Source organism: Marmota flaviventris, chromosome 6, assembly GCF_047511675.1.
Source record: "Marmota flaviventris isolate mMarFla1 chromosome 6, mMarFla1.hap1, whole genome shotgun sequence".
In the NCBI taxonomy this organism is placed as follows: Eukaryota; Metazoa; Chordata; class Mammalia; order Rodentia; family Sciuridae; genus Marmota; species Marmota flaviventris.
Window position 1 is genome coordinate 124,311,662 of NC_092503.1, and position 22,886 is coordinate 124,334,547.

The 22,886-nt window shown below is 45.4% G+C and overlaps 2 protein-coding genes across 2 annotated transcripts in view; both read left to right on the forward strand.

The window, feature by feature from the left end:
• Positions 1-593: 593 nt before the first annotated feature.
• On the forward strand, positions 594-21,544 carry LOC114082047 (MHC class I polypeptide-related sequence B-like). The gene is made up of 10 exons (XM_071613577.1): positions 594-905; positions 1,128-1,439; positions 1,842-2,120; positions 2,234-2,368; positions 3,456-3,633; positions 4,377-5,737; positions 8,082-8,186; positions 16,864-17,142; positions 17,256-17,374; positions 19,958-21,544. Exons 2-5 carry the CDS (start codon positions 1,286-1,288, stop codon positions 3,593-3,595), a joined length of 708 nt encoding a protein of 235 aa, XP_071469678.1. The 5' UTR covers positions 594-905; positions 1,128-1,285; the 3' UTR covers positions 3,596-3,633; positions 4,377-5,737; positions 8,082-8,186; positions 16,864-17,142; positions 17,256-17,374; positions 19,958-21,544.
• Positions 17,316-22,886, forward strand: part of LOC114080509 (MHC class I polypeptide-related sequence B-like) — a 101,164-nt gene continuing 95,593 nt past the window's right edge. The window contains exons 1-3 of the mRNA XM_071613838.1: positions 17,316-17,374; positions 19,150-19,243; positions 19,958-20,128. Of these exons, the coding sequence (XP_071469939.1) occupies positions 17,316-17,374; positions 19,150-19,243; positions 19,958-20,128 (324 nt within the window). The remainder of the gene's footprint in view (positions 17,375-19,149; positions 19,244-19,957; positions 20,129-22,886) is intronic.

A 22,886-nucleotide genomic window follows, 5' to 3' on the forward strand; every position in this document is an offset into this window, starting at 1 on the left:
ACACTGCTACCTGCTTTTTCCCAGGGGAGGATGCTACTAGGACAATTTAAGTCCCCCACCTGAGGCTTCCAGATGCTGATCATTTACTTTGGACCAAGCCCACTGCTTCACTTCCCTTTAGGATACAACCCAACTCAACACTTTGGGGCCACAACCCTCACACCCACTTTGACCCCCTGTCTGCCCCACCTTATCCATGAGAAGTCTGTACATGGACAGAACACACACACCCTCTGGGGACCTTCCCTGCCTGGGCTCCACTTCAGTGACCATAGTTCCACCCACCGTCTGCCCTTCCTTTGCCCTCTCTGTCCTCTGACAAGCCCTGCCATGCACCTCTGCCCCTCCCACACCTCCCTTGCCTCTGCAGGTCAACCTCTCCCCTTGAACACCCACCTGTACCCTTAAGAACCCATGCCTATGTCTTGGGCCCTGGCCAACTTGCCTGCCCCACTCCCCTTTCTCCATTCCTCACTTCCACTCTCCTTCCTCTCTAGTTCCCTGTCTTCACTGTATTAGAAACCTTTCTTCTGTCCCTTTGTCTCCTCAGGTGCTCAGGACAGCAGAGCCTTTGTGATGAGCATTGATGAGCACTTGTTCACAGGTAGAAGGGTCATCTGTTGCTTCCTCTTCCACAGGGACCCACAGTCTTCACTATAACCTCACAGTGAGGTCCCAAGGTGGATCAGTGCAATCAAGGTCCTTTGCCAATGGTTATTGGGACCGTCAGCTCTTCCTTCACTTTGATAGTGACAAAAAAGAAAGTGCAAAGCCTCAGGGGCCATGGGCAGAAAAACCTTTGGGAACTGAAAGCTGGGACACAGAGATCCAGGAGTTGGCAGAGCACAGCAAGAATCTAAAAGCAACCCTGGCAGATATCAATGCCTGGCAAGAGCAAAAAGGAGGTGAGTGTGGGCAGGAGCAAGTGTGATGTGAGGCTTTCTCCAGGACCTGTGTCTTCTCACTGCAATTGACTGGGGAGGGCAAGAAATGGGCTTTATACAGACCTGCACTGGGGACTTGGAGGAGAGCCAGGTTGGGGTCCCCTGTGGGCTAGTATTTTTTACTTGGTGGGCAGAGAGGCGGAGGGCCCAGGGGATGGAAAAGTGACTGATGGGTGGGGGCAGGGTCTCATTTCCTCCAGGAGACTTGGGGCTGCAAGATTCACAAGGACAACCGCACCAGGGCCTTCTGGAATTTCTACTACGATGGGGAGCCCTTCCTCTCCTATCATCCAGAGACACACAGCTGGACAGTGGAGCCATCCTCAGTTCAGAACTTGGCTATGGAAGTCAAGAATTCCTGGGATGCAGATGGCATGCAAAGCAAGGATTACTGGGCCCAAGTGCAGGGAGAGATTTGTGGAAGACTCAGGAGATATCTAGTCTTCTGGAAGGGCTCTTCCTACTCCCCTGGAGCCTCTGCCCAGAGGACCTTGTGTGAGTTTATCGTGTTGTGATTTGCCTGTCCTGTCACACTGCTAGATAGAGACAGGAGGGTGTATGTGCCCAGACACTAGTGAGCCCTCACCCCCCTGCCTGCCTGCTATCATAGAGAGCTCCCACCTGGCCCCACAACCCTGGACCCCCCAAAATACCCCTCATCACCTCACAAACCAGAATTCCTATAACACCCCCTATTTAACATAACACGTTGAAGTGAGACTGTGAGGCCACAAGCCCAGTGACCATCCTCCTGCCAGTCAGAGGACTCGGGCTCCAGGTTGAAAACAGACTTGTGGACCTCACTTCAATGAGGTCTTAGGCCAGAGTCAGAAGAGGGGAGAAGGGGAGTGAGGCTTGGTCACATGCCTGACTATTTTTGCCTTTATTTCCCTCCAGTGTCCCCAGTAGTGAATGTGACCTGTGCTGAGGCCCTGGAGGACACCATCAATGTGACATGTTGGGCTTTTGGCTTCTATCCCCAGAATATCTCTGTGACCTGGCTTCAGGATGGGGAACCCCTGAGCCAGGGCACCCAGCAGTCTGGTGGTATCTTTTCCTATGAGAATGGGACCTACCAGACCTGGGTGTCTACCAGGATTCCCCAAGGACAGGAGCAGGGGTTCAGCTGCCATGTGGGACACAGTGAGAACAACAGCACTGGCCTTGTGTCCTGTGGTGAGCCTGGGGGTCCCAGCAGGGTTTCCCAACCAGGTGACTCAGTGACCAGGGTGGTGAGAGGGGAGAAGCCTTGAGGCTCAGTACCCAGAGTGTAACAATCCTGCTTTCAGGGACTGCACTGCTGCTTCTGAGCCAATGGGCTGCCTTCCTGGGTGTGGCTGCTGGTGTTGCTGCTGTGATTATGATTATTGTTTGTGTCTGCTCCTGCAAGAAAAGGAAGACAAAATCTACTGCAGAAGGTTCAGGTGAGAAAAGCATTCAGTGGCTGGGGATTTCAGGGCCTATTTGGAATGTAGGGTCTCTTGTGCCTCCCGCTACACAGTGGAGGTGACCAGCTTTCTGGAACAGAGGATGGAGTTCTGTCTCCAGCCACACCCCTTAGTCTTGCCAAAAGCCAGGGCTGTATACATTTCTGAAGGTCCAGCTGCAGCCTCTGTGGCTGCAGGGTGAGGAGTGAGCAGCAGTGGGGCCGTCGCTTCTGCTGTCCTCCTCTGTCTCTCAGGCTTTCCTGGCTTGACCAGGGGGCTATGTTGGGAATGGAGGGCTGATTGGTGTTGGCTAGATTATCTTGTCCTCAGGGGGACAGAGAATAAATGAGTTGTGACCCTAGGGTACTTAGAAACTGGAGAGGAATTTCATGAATTGTGATGCCACTGGTCCCTCCCCTCACTCTCCCCCAGTCTCTCCAGCTCTCAGGAGCAAACCAGGAAAGAGATCCATAGGGCCAGAGCCCTGTCAATGCAGCCCCTGGGAGGCCTATGTAGAGCAGGCCCTGCTAGTATCCTCTGGGTCACTTGGGCATGCCAGTCACCATCCTGTCTCCACTATACAGTTCTTCCTCCTGGAGTGGCCTTGCAGATGACATGGACAGGAGAATGGCTTATGTCCTTGGTCATCTGGGGAGAGAGACCAACCCATTACAGGGCATCTGTGGTCACTGTTTTTCTCTTATGTCTGGAATTTTCCAGTGTATCCCCTAGGAGTGTTGGTCCCCACAGGCTAGGGCACACAGTCCCATAGCAGGGGCCCATTCAGGTGACTCTACAAGTAGGGTAGGCAGCTCTGTGGTCTCTGCTGCTCCCATCTATGGCCTTCCAAAAGGGGGAACAAGGGCAATGCTAGTTCTACTTTCTTGTGGTCAGAAATGGTTGCCTGGAATGTCACTAGGGCAGTGCCCAGGGAAAGAGTGGGAAAGGCCTGTTGCTTATTTTTGCAAATTTCTACTTTGAATGTTGAATCTCAGTAAGGATGTTCCCAGTTTCAACTGTATCATGTGAATAAGCAGTTCTCCAGCACTCACGTACTAATGTGCACTAAATGTCACCCTTGGAGATCCCTCTATAGGAGTGCCCACTGTGGGAGACCTGTATTGTGACCATGACAATGCAATGGAACAGATGATAGATGGGCCTACAGTTCACACTGCAGAATCTCAGGAAAATCCTAGTTTTCTTTGGAAAGAAGACCTCTGAGGACTATGAGGATTGTCGCCTACAGAAGTCCCTGCTAGGTATGGAGGTAGGGAGTCCAGGGAAGCCTCAGGAAAAAGAAGCCCTTGGGGAAGAGCTGGGTTCCCAGCGGTAGGTAAACCACGCAGGTAGGGGAAGAAAAAGTGCAGATTGAGAGCTTGGGCAGGTGCAGAGGGTCAGTGATTCTGAGTATCCTTTGCATGGGCTGTTGTAGGTCAGGGGAGCAGCAGATCATGTGGCAGGCATGCTTTTCCAGGCTAGACCTGCTGGTGCCCCTGGTTTCCTGGTGGACAGTCCAGTTGGGAGTTGCTGGCTCAGGGCTGGGAGGGAGGGATGCTGAGCTGCAAGTGGGGCAGGCCCTGCCGGGTGAGCACCTGCCTCTCAGGGGGGAAGCCTGGGAACTAAATGGGAACAAGGGCTCTGTGTGAGTCCTGTGCCCATCCTGGCAAGAGCAGGAGATGCCTTCTCTTGGAGGCCCCCACTCTGTAGGGAATGATTTATCTCTGGAGGAGGTAATCACTTCCAGATCTTGATCCTGAATCCTGCAGCCCTTTTACTCCCTTCTGTGGTGGAAACAGAGACAGGTGACACTGCTAATAGACACAGAGGAGCCTGATAAGGGCAGGAAAATGGGATGAGAGGGAAAAAAAAGTCAGGGCATTTACTTCCCTCAGAGATTGGCCAAATCTGATTTTTGAGGAACTGGGGAGAGAGAAATCCCAAGGCAGTAAACAGCATTATTCTGCGACCAATTGAACACTGACTGGTTCCTCCTTTTCCCCAGAGCCCCTGAGCCTATATGACCCAGATCAGTAGCAGAGGACACCAAGTGACTACACTGGATCCACACAGCTGGGGTATCAACCTTTGCTGAGAGCTCCTGGGGCTACTGGGGGAGCTTACACTGGGCAGGCCTACTGTGACAAGCACTTTTTGTCTTGGTGCCTTGGTTTCCTCATCTCTACAATGTGGAAACATATGTTTGCTAACAAATGCACCTGTTCTGTACTAGTATCCTTATTATTTTACTGTATTTTAACACATTATATATTGTGGGAGACCAACCTCGCACATGACTTGAAACACTCCCCGACTGGGTGCTGAGGTGTCCAAGTAGCAGAAATGCAGCAGGATTTCCTTACCTTTATTAGGTTCCAGGATGGAGTCCATATAGAGGCATGTCTCACCACTACCTCAAGGACCCAATCACCTCATCTGACCTTGCAAAAATACTGCCCTCCTTGACTTTCATTGGACGGGATTTTCCCCAGAGTTTTTAGTTCCCCAATAAAATCCCACTCCCTAGCTTGTGTTCTATGCCCCCCTCCCCGCCCCCACTCTTGCCTCTCCAGTAAACAACACCCCCCCCCCTTAAACCCTCACTTCCCCCCTGGGGAGCTTGAGGCTGAAAGCTCCAGGAGCCATCCCAGACCTGGTTTAAAGGTAAAATTGTGTGTCTGTGTCTTTATTTCAAACTCCCTGAGAATTTTCCTGTGTGATTGAACCATTCACCATCTGCGCTGGCTGTGGACTAAAATATATAAGTATGGTGATTGTGTTTTAATAAATGAGATTATTTGTAAGTATCCTTATTCTGCCTCCTCCCAATAAACCTAAAATACATGCTCTTCTTCATTGTTGAGGGAACTTCAAACCCTCTCTGACTGTTTATCTTACCTCTTGTCTGTATCATTTTACATTATGAATGTTTAAACACTTTTAAATATGAAACATATCTGGTCTGTGTTCATGTTCTAGGAAGGGACCGTGTGACAGGGTCAGCAAAAATAACATGTTTGACTCCATGTTTGACAGAGAGTTAAACATATGTTTAACATAGACCGTGTTGAGAGCCAGAGTCTGTGGCATTTTTAAAAATATTTTTAATTGATTTTATTTTTTAAATACATGACAGCAGAATGCAGTATAATTCTTATTACACATACAGAACACAATTTTTTATTTCTAGAGTCTGTGGCATTTTGCAGATGATGTTGAATGAATGTGCTGGCTTCAAATTCTGAGGAATTTGGCAGTGTCTTCAGAATAGCTGAGGTGTTGGTGCCAGTCCTTTGCCAGACATCTGCTCTATAGCCTGGCAGAGATGAGCATCCAGGAGGAATTCCCATGGGGCATCCTGAACAGGTACAACTTCCTTTTCTCAGAGATTGCTTAGCAACAGCACCAACACCCCAGTGGTTATTTGCAAAAATAAGCAACAGGCCTTTCCCACTCAAAGGCACAAAAATTCAACTACAGCCTCCTCTTTTATAGCCTAATGTAAATGGCATGTACAAATCCAGATCTTTCTTGTGTGGTTTACGTTGTACAGTGATGTGGCTGGTAAACCCTGCTGTGATAAGATTACTTCCTCCTGTTTTTAGCAAGATTGTCATTTGGGTGTTGTAGCTTCAATATGCAAGGACCTCTCCAGAATGTCAGAGACACCCACTGCCCACACAGTCTTCATGCCCTTTGGTAACATAGGCCACTGCTGCTGCCCCTGGACCCTTGGCACAAGCCCGCCTCACACTGCCACTCACTATTCCAACTTCCAGACGCTTACTGTGCATGTGTTTTTCAATTTAATGTTTAAATATGTTCCCTTTACTCCCATGTTTGTCAATCAGGATCATACTCACATGCTAAATGTACAATTTTAAAGTCATCATTTATTTATATGTATTTTAATTATGGCATATAGAGATGCTATTGAATGTTTTGTTTTCATTACATCCAAGTTACACTTGATTAAATGACCATTATTGGTGCTTATGGTTTTTTTCCCTGATTTTTGATGCTAACATATAAAATTGTACTCTGTTCATTGGTTTCCCACAATGGCCAATTAATTTGGACCATTCCTCCCATGGAATACAACTGGAAAACTGAGGAGAAAAGCACATACTTAAAAAATATGCTAAAGGGAAGAAAGGTGGAGAAAGCACTGAAGGCTTACTAGGCCTGGAACAAGAGGCAGAAATCCAGAATAAGAAGTTAAGTACACTGTGCTTTTTTCCTGGGTGTGTCTCTGGCTGAGACAGTGCCTGGGAGCCTCTCAGGGCTTGAGGGTAAAGCTGCAAAGGGCATATATGGGACACCAGGGATCCCTTGTGTTAATATGGGCCCCAAAGGCTGTCCCTTTAGAATCAGCCAGTTCTCCTGTGGGTTACAGCTCTACTTTAACATACATGATCTGAAAATCTGAATACCACAATCTGCATTAAGGTGCTATTTTCGGCCACTCTTATTGAGCATTATAATTGAAGACCTCGTCAATGTAGTCAAAGAGAAAATAAATAAATATAGAAGGGTTTGAAGAGAGAGACAGAATTCTCATAAATTGCAAATTATAATATGTTGAATTCATAAAGTCCCAAATCATTACAAATCTTTGAAATTAATAAGTTTCAGGCTGGGACTATGGCTCAGTGGTAGCGCACCTGCCTGGCATGTGTAAGGCACTGGGTTCGATTCTCAGCACCACATATAAATAAATAAAATAAAGATCCATCAACAACTAATAAAATTTTTTTAAAAAATAATAGTTTCCTGTGGTTGCTAGATAAATATGTTTATTTTAGTGTTTTATATTTCAGAAGCAAACAGAATGTGAATTTAACAAAAATTGTTGACATAGTAAAAATACACTTTTATATACTTTTAGAATGAAACTTACAAATTTTCCACCATATAGCAAATGGAACATTTTATCAACCTTATTCAGTAGAGAAGACAATTAATTAACTGGAGAGAATTGCCAAGAATCTGGCTTGGGTTCAATATCACAATGGCATTAATTTCTGAAAATGTTCCAAGAATTCTAATAAATCTCAAGCAACTAGCCACTAGGCATTTTGAAACACTAGGTTAGCTGATTCTAAGCCTTATATGAATATTAGCCAAGGCAGTTTAATCAAGGAGAATACAGGACTGTATTCTCTTAGTAGATACCAAGACTTACATTGTAGTCATCATAAGCAGAGATATGGTGTTGATACAGAGATAGACAAATAGATCTTAGAGTAGAAAGACACAAACCAAACAACACACATGTAGACATTATGCATGTGTGACTGTGTGTATAATAGAGAGAGAGGAAACATCCATACATACAAACTGGCATTATATGTAACATACATTGTTGATATATAACACTGTTAACATTAAGAGATTGATAAGAAAAACAAATTTTGAAGGAATGATTTCAGGGCAATTGGTTACCCATGTGTAAAAAATGGAATTGTATTCATCTCTTCCAAAATATTAATGTGGCAGACTACCTTCACTACCTTAGCAAAGGGAAATGTTTTTTCATTCAAGTGACAATAAAGCATTTACCCTAAAGAAAATGGGATAAAATTAAAGGTATTAAGTTTGAGACTCCAGAACATCTGGACATTATTCATTCTTTAGTGAACAATTGTAATGACTAAATGTCCTTCAGCAAAATCTGTGTAAGAAGAATATTCTCTGAAATGCATTACAGGGATATTTCTTGAAGGCAGCGGACTTCCACTCAAAGGATGGCATCTGACACATAAATTGGCTTTGGATGGAACTAGGTAAAAGTTCAGAAGACGTGGGTCTCAAGGTTGGTTACTAACCAGAACACCTAAAAGCATTATTATACCTACCTGTATTAAGTGCCACATCAACACCTTGGTGAGGAAAGCATCCTCCCAGCACTCTGAGGAGATATGGTGAGAAGAGAATTGGACAGAAGTTACATAATCTTTGCCTCTCATATTCCCATCTCTGAGCTGCTGTGGACACCTTCCTCTAGGATTTATCTGAGTTATATATCTGCGATACATCTTCAAATGGAACATTTTATCAACCTTATTCAGTAGAGAAGACAATTAATTAACTGAAAAGAATTGCCTTTCAAATTCTATACACAGCAGACTAGGATATTTACTGGCTCTAGAGTTTGCTTCAATTCTTGGCTGGTTTTGATTCACATCTAATACTGAAACCCTCTGCTCTGAGCCACTGCTTCTTCTCTCAGCTGCTCATTGAAATCCCCTGGCGAGTTTCACAGACATGATAGGTACCTGAATTGCTCTTTTGGTGAATCAGATTGAAGGGTTTAATGTGTGATCCTGGTCTTGGGCTATTTGAAGCTATCCCAGGTGACTTAAAGTGAGAATAGGTTTGAGAATTGTATGTTATCTGACTATTTTCATATGTCATTCTGGGAAAAGAAAAACAGATTGAGGTTGTTATCAACAGTTGGACAAGAGTGATAAACAGGTTTCAAGAGAAAATTTCAGTATGAAGGCCTTGTTCTACACAGTTCTAGGGTGTTATGCTTTGGATATTAAATATCCTCCAAAAGCTCATATGTTAAAGGCTTGATCACCAACTGACAGCACTTTGGGGGAGGTGGTGGAAATTCTAGGATATAGGACCTAGTTGAAGAATGTAGTTAAGTGCATGGGGGCGGGGGGGGGGATGTACCATTGAAGGGTTGATATTGTCCCCAGCACCTGTTGCATGTTCTCTCTTCTCTCTCTCTCTCTTCCTCTGTCTCCCCTGCCCCTTTCTGTAAAGTGAGCAGTTTTCCCTATAACATGCTCCCCACCATGATGTTCTGCCTCATTGCAAGCCCACAGGGATATAGTGAAGCATTCATGGTCTGAAACTTCTAAAACTATGAGTAAAAGCAAATCTTTCCCCTATGAAATTGTTTATGTCACATGTTTTTAACAGGTTGGAAAGATGACTAACACATAGAATAGTGTAGACAAGATTCCATGCATTTATCAAAACTCTTGGCACTATACATTACAAAGAATAAACTTCAATATAGTCAAACTGATATATATATATATATATATATATATATATATATATATATATATATATATATTTATATATATTCTCATTACATAAATTACTATGTATATGTATGTATAAGGTTCACTTTCTTTAATAGGAACAAGCACAACTATGATTTGCACTACAGTGCACATGTGCCTTAAGCCTGAATAGTTGTACATTGTTGACTCAAACCACTACCAATGTCAATATGCACAAATGCACACCAGAGTGAAATAATATCTCCCTCCATCTAAAATGAGTAGCAATTAAAATCAAGACTTCCTTAAGGGTACATAGCACCCCTCTTGAAAACTGAGAGGAAACTCCACAAATATACATATATACACACACAACTTGTAAGAGTAAAACAAACAAATATTCAACAATATCACAAATTTATCTATGGCCAGTGTGTGTGTTTCATTTTTAGGTAATTGACACCAAGACAGAGCAAATTTATTAACTTGTAGCTGTCCTAAGCTAGAAATTAAAACAAATTTTCCAGTCTTGTGTCTTGTTCATCTGTGAGAAGAAGGACCTACATTTGTGGTCAATTTTGGTCTTCTGGGAGATCCTTCCTTTCTTTCTGAATTGAATCTCTTTGTTAATTCATGCATGTTTCCTCCTCTCAGCTCAGAAATCATTCAAGGTAACTAGAGTGTAAAGATTTAGACATTCTTAGTCTATTAGACAGGATTCCATTTCCAAAGATGGCAGACCAGCCTGTTTCAATCCCTCCCTACCCCCAGAAACAATAGTGAATTGGTCAGTAGGTAAGAAAATCCATGTGAAGGTGCTGGAGACACAAGATGGCACTGAAGACTCTATGAGACCAGAGTTCAGACAGAGGGAAATCCTACGCATGTGAGCGCTATATTTGGCCATACTCTGTTTCAAAGTATCTGTCAAGTTCATAGCAGTAGCTGGGAGCCTGAGAAAAACAGGACTTTCAGCAGACTCCACTGGTAGAGAAATATAATACTGGAGAATAGAGTTTTATAGATATAAAAATTAATGAACTATTGTTATAGCAAAAAATGGATGACCTCACCAAAAACAAACAAGTTCAAGTAAAATAAGGGTGTATGGAATCACTTGTGTCAAGCCAGCAAAAAGAAATTGGGGAAGCTCCATAGAGTGAGGGCTCTCTCACATGATTTGTCTCACAACAGGAATTAACACAAAGACACAAAAACTTGCCAAAACTTTGTGATTCGTGCTATTTTCACTCACAGAAAAAGTGTAAAATAGGCCTTACAGAATAGTATGTGAGGATAGCTATTGTTCACTTTTGAAATGGCATTTTTAGGGGAGACAAGTTGAAATGAGTACAGTTCCTGACCCTAGAGTTGTTTGTGGTCCACAGGACAATATCATCCATGGTAGGACAGTTACTACCATCATGGAGATCAAAAACATGGGCTGGACCTGGGCTTCTTAAACTTGCCTGAACATTGTGATCACCTAGGGGATTTTAATGGATGTTAAGGCCTAGTTCAAACCTAGCTTTACTATTCAAGTGGTTTTGGCTGTGGCCTGGTCATGGATAGTAACTACTCTCCAAGTGATTCTACTAATCAGCCAAGTTTGAGGATGATTCCCTGCACATTCCAAAGACCAAGGGATATATGTTTGGGACAAAGGAGGTTTACAGTAGAAGGACATTTCAGGTAAGCATGATTATTACTACTATTATCAAGGTAGAGTCATATATCATAAGTCACACTTTTAAAGTGTGCAATTCAGTAGTTTATAGCATAATCATGAGGTTGTACTACCTTCACTACTATCTTCATGGGATGATTTTGAGGATATTAAGAGTTGGGATGGTTGTAAGGCCGGGGCAGGAGCAATTCCCAGGAGGGAGACTTCTTAGTAGTAACATCCTGTTGAGACAGGGAGAGGAAACCAGGGGAGTTTGCTTTGACCTCAGCCCAGCAGAGATGTCACCAGAGAAATGGGGGGAAGCGGGTGATGCTAGACAGAAGGCTGTGGACTTTGATGGGAAGAGTAGAGGCAGCCTGTGTTTAAGTCAGCAGATGGGGCAGCTATGGATGTTCTTGGGACACTATGTTGGCAACTGGGAATATCCCAGGCACAGTGTTTAGGAATAGGCCTTTGCAGTATTCTATGATGAAGAGAGATGACGTCTGGACCAAAGTAACAACCATGGGACTGAAAAAGACTCTGAGTCCTAAGAGGCAAGGAGAAAGGCCTAGTGGAAGGGACCAAGGATGAAGCTGTTAAGAAAATTAGGGAAGTGGGGAGGCTGTTGTGGTGGGGAGTTATAGTGGCCTTGTAACCTGCCTGATTTGAGGGACAGAGATACAGGTGTCCTAAGGCAAGATGGCAAAGGGGCTGTGCTTGATGTAGGAGAGTTCAACTGGAGGGAGAGCTGTTGAGAGAGGGGTCCTCGGGGGGCTTTTGAGCTGCTCTGGGAAATCTCAGGTACTTAGATGTAGCCAGAAGAACAGAGAACTGACTTGCTCTCAGAGCCAGAGGGAGGAGGAGATTGGAATGGCTGTACTAAGAGAGTTTGGAACCTGGGTGATTTGAATGTGCAAGCTGCTGCTAAGGGGCAGAGATGGCTGAAAAGAGGTCTTTAAATGTTTAGTGGTGACATTGCCAGGAAGGCTGTGCTTGGTTGTAAACTGTGCTGGGAAAATCACAATGTATTGGCTCTTCTTCAGACGTGTCCTGGAAGAAACAAGTGAGCTACGGATGGCCACTTAGGGTGTCTGGCTACTAAAACTTGAGGAGACCCACACTGCTCCTTAGAAAGGGAGTCAACCTAGTTGGCAGTGATTTGGGGTGTGCTTCTAAGGGTAGGTGGGGCCAGCTGTTGAAAATCCTTTCCTCCAGCTTTCATCCAGCTGGGCTCACCTGTTCATCTAACCCACCTGGTGAATCTGTAATCAAAGGTGCTTTTTTGGAACCACTTCCCACCAGTGTTGGGGACAGTTAGAGCTCCTAAAGCCCTATCTTTTCCTTGGAGTCATAGGTGTGTTTTCTGCTGAGCTCACTGGAGTCCTCATTACCAGGAGTTAGGGGTCTTTCTTCCTGCCCTGAGCTGGAAGGGACATCCCAGCTCCCCCATGGCCCTTCCTGTTGCTGTGGGGAGACTGTGAGACTGAGGGAGGTGAGCAGCAGAAGACAGCTGGGCCAAGAGGTTTTGTTGGTACTGATGCTGCCATGGACATGCAGTACAGGTCTCCTTTCAGGCTCCTGACTTCCATTCCTTTGGTGTGAATGAGGTAGTGGGACTGCTCAATAACATAGGAATTGTATTTTTACTTTTGGGAGGAACCTCCATACTGTTTTCCAGAATCATTCTACTAAAGTACAACATCAGCTATGTTCCCTTTTATCCACATCCTTGCCAACATTCTTTACTCTATATTTTCACAATGACTAGTGTAATAGGTATGACATGATATCACCTGTGGTTTTAATTTTGATTTGCTTTAATTCCCATATCTGTTGGCCATTTTTATGTCTTATGTTGAGAAATGTCTCTTCAACTTATTTGTCCATGTTAAATATAAGGTTATTTGTATATTTTGTGTATTAACCCCTTATCTAACATATGATTTGTAATTGTTTCCCAAAATCTATGGGTTGTCTCTTCACTCTGCCTTTTTTTTTTCCAAGCAGAAGTATTGTAGGTTGATGCTATCGCAATGCTCTATTTTGCCTTTGTTTTGGGGATCATATCCAAGAAAACTCTGTGTGAACCAAAATAAGAAAGCATTTCCCTTATGTTTTCTTCTAGTAATTTAATAGTTTTAGGTCTTACTTTTTTTGTAAAGGGTTTTTCTAGTAAGCCCAGACTGATCTTACTCTTATGGGCTCCAGTGATTCTCCTGCCTCAGCCTCAAGAGTAGCTGGGACTATATTTCTCCCTAACACACTCAACTTCAGTTCTTCCATTCATATCTTTAATCCATTTTGATTTGATTCTTGGATGAAAGGTGAGATGAGTGTTCATTTTCATTCTTCTGTATGTGGATATTTGGTTTTCCCAGAGACATTTTCTCTGCATATTTGCAAACTTGTTATTTCTGCATGCTTTTTTAAAACAGTAGCCATCCTGATAGTGCAAAGTAGTATCTTTTTGTGCTTTTGGTTTGTATTTCCCTAATGACTACTAATGCTAACTCTCTTTTCCTGTTTTTATTGGCCATTTGTATATCTCTTTCAGGAAGTTTCTGTAGGGATCTTTTGCTCAGCTTTGAATAGGTTGAATGCTTTGTCCCCTTTTGATTTATAGGAATTTGTCAGGAGCTGCCCTGGATGGTCACACTTTTAAGTCCTGATGCCCCTGGGCACTGAACAATTATTGCCTTCTGTAGTAACTTGGGCATTCCCTGGCTCAGATAACAAGGTGTGGCTACAGGTGTAGGTGTCACCCGCTGGTGTTGAGTTACACTCACCTGTTCCTTTGAAATCCTACCCTTTGGCCTTTTGGGGATAGAATGTTCCATGGAACAACCCCTTGTGTGTCCCCTAAATAAGAATAAAGAATTCCAGTGTCTCTCTCTTTCCAGGGACCCATAAATTCGTAGAGCCGTCCCCGGATAATTGAAAAGGTACTTCTGTGTATTTGCATGCTTTCATTGTCATTTGCTTAAGTTATTGGAATAGTAAGATTTTGCGGACCCAGCATTAGGTCACCAGCTAGGATAGATGGCCATAGGGATTCTTCTTTGTTTCTTTGTTTTCGTGGTGCCGGGATCAAGCACATGCATTCGCTCGGCAAGAGTTCTGCCACTGAGCATTATCTCCAACACTGCATTCATTTTTGTGTATGCGTAAGAAGAAGCTCCACCCTCATTTATTTTTTTTGGGAATCTCCAGTTTTCACAGCTTCATGTGTAGAAAAGATACACCAGCTCTCTTGGAATGCTGCTGCCTGGCTGTCTCCGGGGGATGCTGACGGGACCATTTACCTTCCCATCTAGGGCCACAAATGGCCTCTCTTCTACTTTGCACCCAGCCCTATACTTCAAAACCACCCCACTCTAAACTCCTTTTGGATTGTGATCTGCAGCCCCTCCTGCCCTCTAAGATACCCTCCTTGCCCCAGCTTGTCTTTAAGGAGCTTACAAAGGGGCTGCGCCTTCCTCTCTGTCCCCTGGCCTGCCTGTGTTTCCAAACCTTCTGGCCATGGGTCCTCCTACCCTGAGCTCCTCCTGACCTCTGGCCCTCTGACAAGCCCAGTCTGCAGCCTCTCATCTTTGTGCAGGCCTTCTGCTACAGGCCTGGCTCCCCCTTCCACTCTCCACCAGTACTTTTAGTGAGCCTGTGCTCTGTCTTGGTTCCAAACTACATGTCAGCCTGTTTCCATGTTCCCTTCCTCTGTTCTTCACATCCCATGCCTTCTTTCCTCCTATCCTGTTTTCCTTGTATTGGAAATCCATATTTAAGGGCCTTTGTCCCTGTTCATTCTCTCAGTGTGGCCTAGGAGGGCAAAATAAGTGGTGAACATTCCTGAGCTCTTGATTCCAGGAAGAAATGTCATCTGTGGTATCTTCCTGCAGAGGAGCACACAATCTTCATTATAACCTAAAAATGAGGTCTCTTGACTACTTAGTGCACCAAGGTTCTTTTGGATCATCAGCTGCTGGGTTTCTGTTCTCACGACTAAAAGGCGCAGGGGTCACTCCAGGAAAACTGGGCTGACTAGGCTGCATGAAAAAACCACACAAGAGACACAAATACCTCTTTCTTTGGGGTAGCTGTGATGGCTCCTCTGACCTGAAGGGTCCGCAGGAAGAGAGAGAGAGCAAGAGAGCACGCGCTGACCCCTTTTATTGGGGAGAAGCTATTCAAATGAGGCAAGGGGTAAGGTTTCAGGGGGCTGAGTCTATCTTCATGATGTCCACTGTCAACAGGTTGACTGACACCTGGGTAGGCCACACCCAAGGGCACAGTTAGAGAAGAGAACACACACAAGGCACTTCCATGGAAGTTTCTATCCTAAACAGGGCAAGGGGTTTTATTATAAGGAACAGGTGAGCATAGCTTCACCATGGGGCTGTAGCAAGACACACCCATGCATGAGACACCAACCCTCGAACCCAAGAAGGGTGGGGAAAGCTCTGCCACATTTCTGTGACTGAGCACCTCAGCACCCAGCTGGGGAGTGTGACTCAGCCTCGTGTAAGATTGGTCTCCCACAATCAGCCCTTCCTGCACTTTTACAGTGAGAGATGCAGGGCAGAGTCTCGGGCACTGTGGGCAGAGAAAGTCCCAGGAGCCAAGATCTGGAACACAGATCTTGGCAGGAAGTGGGAAGAAGTGGGAAGAACTAAGACTTGGCAGGAAGTGGGAAGAACCTCAGAATGACCCTGGCTGATATCAATGCCCTGCAGAAGCAGAAAGAAGGTGAGTGTGGGTGGAGGCAAGCGTGATGTGAGGCTTTCTGCAGGAAGGCTGGTTGCAGAGAGCAGGGACTTCTCTTCTCACTGCATTTGTCTGAGAAGGGCAAGAAATGGGGTCTGTGGAGCTCAACATAAGGAGCATTGAAGAGAGAGAGCCATGTTGGGGTCCTCTGTGGGCTGGAGTTTCTACCAGGTGGGCAGGGAGGCAGAGAGGTCAGTGGATGTAGAAGTGACTGGTGGGTGGGGGCAGGGTTTCATTCCCTCCAGGAGACTAGGGGCTGTGAGATGCAAAAGAACAACCACACAAGGGGCTTCTGGGGTTTCTACTATGATGAGGAGCCCTTTCTCTCCAATTACCCAGACACTCAAAGCTGGATGATGTACCCTTCCTCCACTCAGACTTTGGCTATGGAAGTCAAGACGCCATGGAAATCAGATGATAGTCCAAGCAAGGCTTACTGGGCCCTCAGGCTGGGAAAAGTTTGTGGAAGATTCTCTATATATCTGAACTCCTGGATATCCTTCAATGAGATAATATCCCACATTCCTCTGTGCCTTGATCTAGAGGACCTCCTCTGTAGTATGGGATGCTTGTGTTTTCTGTTGCGATGTATTCAGATTTCCCTGTCCTGTTAAACCACTGGATAAAGACAGGAGGTTGTGGCTACATATGAACTGTCTGGGCCATAACCAGGAAGCACCCTGAGCCTCAGGAGACTGGGGTAAGGGAGGAGTTGAGGCCTCTTCTGTCCACCTGTCTGCCAACCCTATTATCATGCAGAGCTCCCTTATGGCCTCAAAACAAGGAATCCCTATAACACCCCCTCCTCACCCTCAACATGTGGAAGTGAGAATGTGAGGCCACAAACCAAAGTATAGTGCTCCTGCCAGTCAGAGAACTGATGCCCTCTGCTGAAAACAGATTTGAAGCAGGCCTAGTGCCAATGAGGACTTTGGCCACAAATAGAAGAGTAGAGAAAACCAGCCCTGTTCCCTCTGCCTCTTTTAGAGGGGAGTGAGGTTTGATCCCATGCTTGACTGGTTCTGCTTTTTCTTCTACAGTGTCCCCCACAGTGACTGTGACCTGTGGTGAGGCCTTGGAGAATACCATCAATGTGACAGGTTGGACTTTTGGCTTCTATCCCAAGATTATCTCTCTGACCTGACACTGGGATGGGGAACCCCTGAGCCAGGAGACACAGCAGTCTGGGAGTTTCTTTCCCTATGGGAATGGGACCTACCAGACCTGGGTGTCCACCAGGATTCCTCAAGGACAGGAGGAGAGATTCAGCTGCCCCGTGGGACCCAGCAGGAAAGACAGCACTGGCACTGTGCCCTGTGGTGAGCCTGGGTGTCCCAGCAGGGGTTCCCAGTGGGTAGGTCAGTGACCAGGGTGGTGAGAGGGAGGAGGTCTAGAGGCTCTGGGACCCAGATGGTAACATGTGTGCTTTCAGGGTCGACCCTGCCACTTCACAGCTGATGGAGTGCCTTTCTGACTGTGGTTGCTGCTGTTGATGCTGTTCTACTTCTTCGTGCAAGAAGAGGAAGACAACTTCTGCTGTGAATGGTTCAGGTGAGAAATGTGGGAATGCATGGAGATGGCAGGTTTTTGGGTTGTAGGTCCCTCGTGACTCCCACTGCACAGAGGACAGTGGAGGTGACCATCCTTCCGGAACTGGGATAGATGTGTCTTTATTTGTGAGGGGCTGCCAGCCAGGTCTCCAGCTACTCCCTTTAGTCCTGCCAAAAGCCAGGGCCATGAACATCCTAAAAGGTCCAGCTGCACCATATTCTTGTCACAGGGTTAGGAGTGAGCAGCAATGTGGCTGTGGCTCCTGCTCTGTCCTTGTCCCCTTCTCTGTCTCAGGCATTGGGGGCTTAACCAGGGGAATGGTGGGCTGATTGGTGTGGGTTAGATTATCACAGACTCAGGCAGACACAGAGTAAAAGGATCTGTGATTTGTGTTCTTTAGAAACTCTAGAGGAATCCCACAAAGGCTAATGCCTCTGGTTCCTTCCTGTCTGCCTCACTTTTTATGGTCTCTCCACCTGTCATGAGCAAGGCAATAAAAAGACCCATTCAGCCTGTGCAAACAGTGCCTGCCCCTGGAGAGCCCATGTAGAGCCTGCCTGGGGGTATTCAGCATATGTAGTTCTCTTCTGTCTTCTCTGAATCTCTCCTTTCTTCTCAGGGGTCTCTCCTGTGTGTGTCCACTAGGTCACTAGCCCCACCACAGTGGTCATCCATCAGGAGTGGCTTCACAGATGTTATGGAAAAATGACAAAGCAGATGCTTCCCACCATCTGGGGAGAGAGACCAGCCATTGTGGGCAGCTGTGGTCCGTTTTTGTCCTATCTGGTGTTATAGTTTCCATGTGGAATATCTCCCAAAGGCTCATGAGTTGCAGGCTTGGCCCCAGGTGTTGGTCCTACTGGAAGGTGTGCAAGCTTTAGCAGGTGGGCCTAGTTGGAAGAGGCATTCCTTGAAGGAGCCATCTTTACCCAGGCTCTTCTCTGCCTCCTGGCCACGATGAGGTGAGGAGTGTCACCTTGTCATGTGCTTCCCACCATTATTTTCTGCCCTATCACTAGCCCACAGCAATGGGGCCAAGTGACTCTGGGCAGAAAGTGGTGAGCCAATGTAAATCTTTTCTCCTAAGTGTTTTACCTCAGGTATTTTGTCAGAGCAGTGAAAGCTGACTGTGACACTTGAGGTTTTCCTGTCCACCTTCAGGGGGCACAGTCCCCAAGGGCTGTGTGTGCTGGGTGTTGGGTCTGTGCCCTGTGACCTCCTATCACCCTGCCATTCCTGGGCCATCCTCCTTTTTAAGATGGCCACTCCCCTGTGCATTTGGAGTAAGGGGTGGTCAAAACCATATGCTATCACCAGTCAGGTTGCTTGAGGGGTCAGGAAAAGAGAGAACAGGAAGTTGTTATTTCAGCAGGGAACCAAGTTGAAGAATGAACAATTACTCATGTAGAGGATCTTTCTTTTGTTTCTGCCCCTTCTGTGTGGCCAGCAGTGGGGGTGGTGGTTAGTTTTTCATCCTTGAACCCAGTTTCAGTGTTGGCTGGCCCCTTGGGCCTAGGAAGACTGCCTCACAGTAGGAGTTGTCCAGGTGACTCTCCTGCCAGGGCTGATGGTTCAGTGCTCTCTGCAGCTCTCACCTGCAGCCTCTGGTATATGAATGCTAGTTCTGGTTCTCTGTAGGGAAAAATAGTTGCCTGCAATTTCCCTGGAGATTTTGTTGGGAAGAGTGAAAGTCAGGTGCCTCATATCTCCAAATTTCTGCTCTACATGTTGACACCTAATTTCAGCTCATCTCTTTTTCCTTCTTCTTCTTTTAGAAGTACTGGGGATTTACCCAGGGGTGCTCTACCACTGAGCTACACCTCCAGGCTTGTGGCCTGTGTGAGTCCCTATGCAGCTGAGGGAAAGAAGGTGACGCAGTCTCAGGAAGCAGGAACCCTTGGGGAGTAGCTGATTTCCTGGGGCAGATGGGCCAAGTAGGCCTTAGGAGGGTAAAGTACAGATTAGGGACCTGAGTAAGTGTTGGGGGTCAGGGATTCTGCATCTGCTCTGTGTGGGCTGCTTCAGGTCAGGTGAGCAGCAGGCCAGGGGGCAGCATGTTTTTCCGGGCTGGACCTGCTGGTGCCCCTGGGCTTCCTGGTGGGCTTTCCAGTTAGGAGCTACTGGCTCAGGTCTGAGAGGAAAGGATGCTGAGCTGCTGCTGGAGCAGACCCTGCTGGGTGGGCACCTGCCCCTGTAGCAGAGGAGGCCTGGATATTAAGGGGGTAAAGGCCTGTGTGTGAACCCTGTGCCCAGGATTGGCAGGAGCAAGAACTGCCTTCTATGGCAGGTCCCTATTCTGTCAGGAATGGTTGGGCAGAGGAGCAGGCACTGGGCTTCACTTTGGGATCTTGTCCCTTACTTCTTTGGTCTTTCATTCCCTTGAGTGATGCATGGTGGAAACTGAGGCAGGTGAGGCTGCTGGTAGATTTAGGAGAGGAGGCTGGTGAGGAAAACTAGTGGGGGCATTTTCTTCTCACAGAAACTCTGAATCTGACTTGGAGGGACTAAGAAGACAGGGGTTCTGAGGGATAAAACATCATATTCTGCCGCCAATTGAACACTGACTTTTCCCTTCCCCCATAGCTCAGGAGCTCACAAGTCCTGAATCATCAGCAGATGGTGAAGAGGAACCATAACAGCACTGTGCAGCTGAGGCCAACCATCCAGGGTGATGCTATGGGGCACATCTGCCCTGAAGAGTTGGAGCTCTCATGTGATAAAAAACTGGAATGTCACATTGGACGATGGGACAGGGTTGGAGCTTTGGGGGGTATCCTGGTGCTGAGTAATAGGAGTCAGTCTGCTTATGGAAAAAAGTGACTGGCAGGTGCTTATGGACTGAGATTATGAGAGTAAGTGACCAGAATCTGCCCCATGGGACCAGTCTAAAGCAGGCAGAGTGGTGGGGAGGCAGACCTACACCCTCCATCTTGATCCTTCCTGACTGCTGGTCTTGGAGTCTCCAGAGGCTTCTTGCCCAGAGATTTACCATGGGTGTGCACACTCTGTCTGCAGCAAGAGTGGGTACAGAGTCCATCTGGAAGCAAAAGCCTGATGAGGGACCTTGCTTGGGTCCTGATCCCTCCTGCTGGTGTTCCCTAGGGGAAACAATAGGGAAGCTGGGTAGGGAATTCACTCATGCATTTTTTTTTTTTTAATTTGGTTGTTCTGAGGATTGAACCCACTCTACCACGAGCTACATCCTCAGCCCTTTTCACTTTTTGACAATCAAGATCTCTATAAATTGCCCAGATTGGCCTCACACTTTCAATCCTGCCTCAGCCTCATGAGCAGCTGGAATTGCAGTTGTGTGTACTGCAGCCAGACACTCATGCACTATTATCCAGGGATGTATTTATTGACATCATCTTTTATTTTTCTCTTAAGCATATTATACATTTTAGTGTGTAAGTGTTGTTGTTGGTTATCCTGAAGCATTATTTATTGTGCTGAGTTTCATTTTACAAAAACTTTTTATTTTTAATTCAAGTTAATTTTTTCTAACAGAAAGTGTCAAATATTTACATTAGTTATTTCATGAAAAGTCAGGACCCTCTTTGTCTCCTCTTGATTTTCTACCTTCTTAGGTGCTACCACTTTCAATGTTATAGCTGATTCTTTCCAGTTTTACTTTTCATCTTTTGTGGTTTCTGTTGGTGCTGGAGATGGACTCTGGGCTCACACAAGCTGGGCAAGTGCTCTACCACTGAGCTGCACTCCCGGCCCTCAACTTTTGCCTCTGTAACTCTAAATACAAGGCCTCTGTTAAGGCTGCTAGCCTTCTCCTTTGCAGGCTCTGTTGCAGTGCTCCATGGCTGACACAGAAGTCAGTAGGAATTGTTCTCTCTCACTCCTGCCCTCCCCCCATCTTCCAATGTTTTTATACAAAAATTATGTTCAGCTCAGTCATTCTATTTCTGTTTCCATGACAATTATTCTAATATATAAAGTTCCATAGTTTCCACTTCCAGTACACCATTTCATTCCTGGTATAGCATTCCTTGGAGTTAATAATCTCTTTTGGTTTTCTTTTGATTATTTTCTGTGGAGCACTTATTAATTTAACTTGGGTAATGTTGCTATTTGTAAGATTCAAGAAGTTCTGACTTTGTGTATTTTAATTTATTTTGTTTTTACTTTTTATTTCTTCAAAATAAATATATGTTCTGAGCCCTTCTGATATACTTGCATCTCTCGACTGGGCTCCTGTATCTGAGGCAGAACCACCATCCCAGCTACTTGGGAGGCTGGGGGAAGAAGATCACAATTTTGAGACCCGGCTGGGCAATTTTGTGCAATTCTGTCTCAAAAACTGGAGTGACATGGGCTGGGGATACAATCAGTAAGAACATCCTAGGGTGCCATCAGCAGAAGCAAGCATGAGTTTACCTGTGCACACACATGCATACATACACATACACATAAAAACAACTAAATTAGTAATAGGATTAACTTTCTTTCATTTGTTGTAATAATTAGTTACACATGACAACAGAATGCATTTTGATTTATTATACACAAATAGAGCAAAACTTTTCATTTCTCTGTACATGATGTAGAATCACAACATTCATACAATCATACATGTACCTAGGGTAATGATGTATATCTCATTTCATCATCTTTCCTATTCCAATGCTCCCTCCCTCCCCTCACTCCCCTGTGCCCAATCCAAAGTTCCTCCATTTTCCCCCTGCCTACTAGCCCCATTATGGATCAGCATCCACATACCAGAGAAAACATTTGGCCTTTGGTTTTTTTGGATTGGCTTATCTCACTTAGCATGATATTCTCCAACTTCATCCATTTACCTGCAAAGGCCTAATTTTATTCTTTTTTAATGCTGAGTAATAGTCCTGTGTGTATAAACCAGAGTTTATCCATGCATCTATTGAAGGGCATCTAGGTTGGTTCAACAATAAAGAGATAAGATAGGGTTAACATTTTATTGTAGCAAAAATACTTCAAATTAATCATTCAAATGATTTTGTTGGGGGTACTGGGTACTGGAGATTCAACTCAGGGGCAATTTCCCACTAAGCTACATCTGTAGTAATTTTGAATTTTTATTTGTTTTTGTTTTCAGACAGAGTCTCCTTAAGATGTTGAGGTGGGCTTTGTATTTGCAATCCTCCTGCCTTAATGTCCCAAGTCACTGGAATTACAGGTGGGCACCATTGCACTCATCATTAAATATTAATATCATTAAATATATAATACCATACTGTTAAACTATAAGTACATGGTGTACAAGAGATTTTTAGTACTTTTCTATCTTGAAAAATGGAAATTCTATGTCTTTTGAACAAAACTGCCCCACCCCCTTGACCCCTGGCAACCAGCATTCTGTTTACAGGTTCTCAGAATGTGACTGTTTTAGACACTTTATAAGTGGAATCTTAGAGTATTTGTGACCTCCCCTGCTTTCATGAGGCCAGAAGTTCAGAGTACAAACTGCAGTCTCTGAATGTGAAAACTTAAGTATAATAAGCATATTGGAATCTAAGGGGGC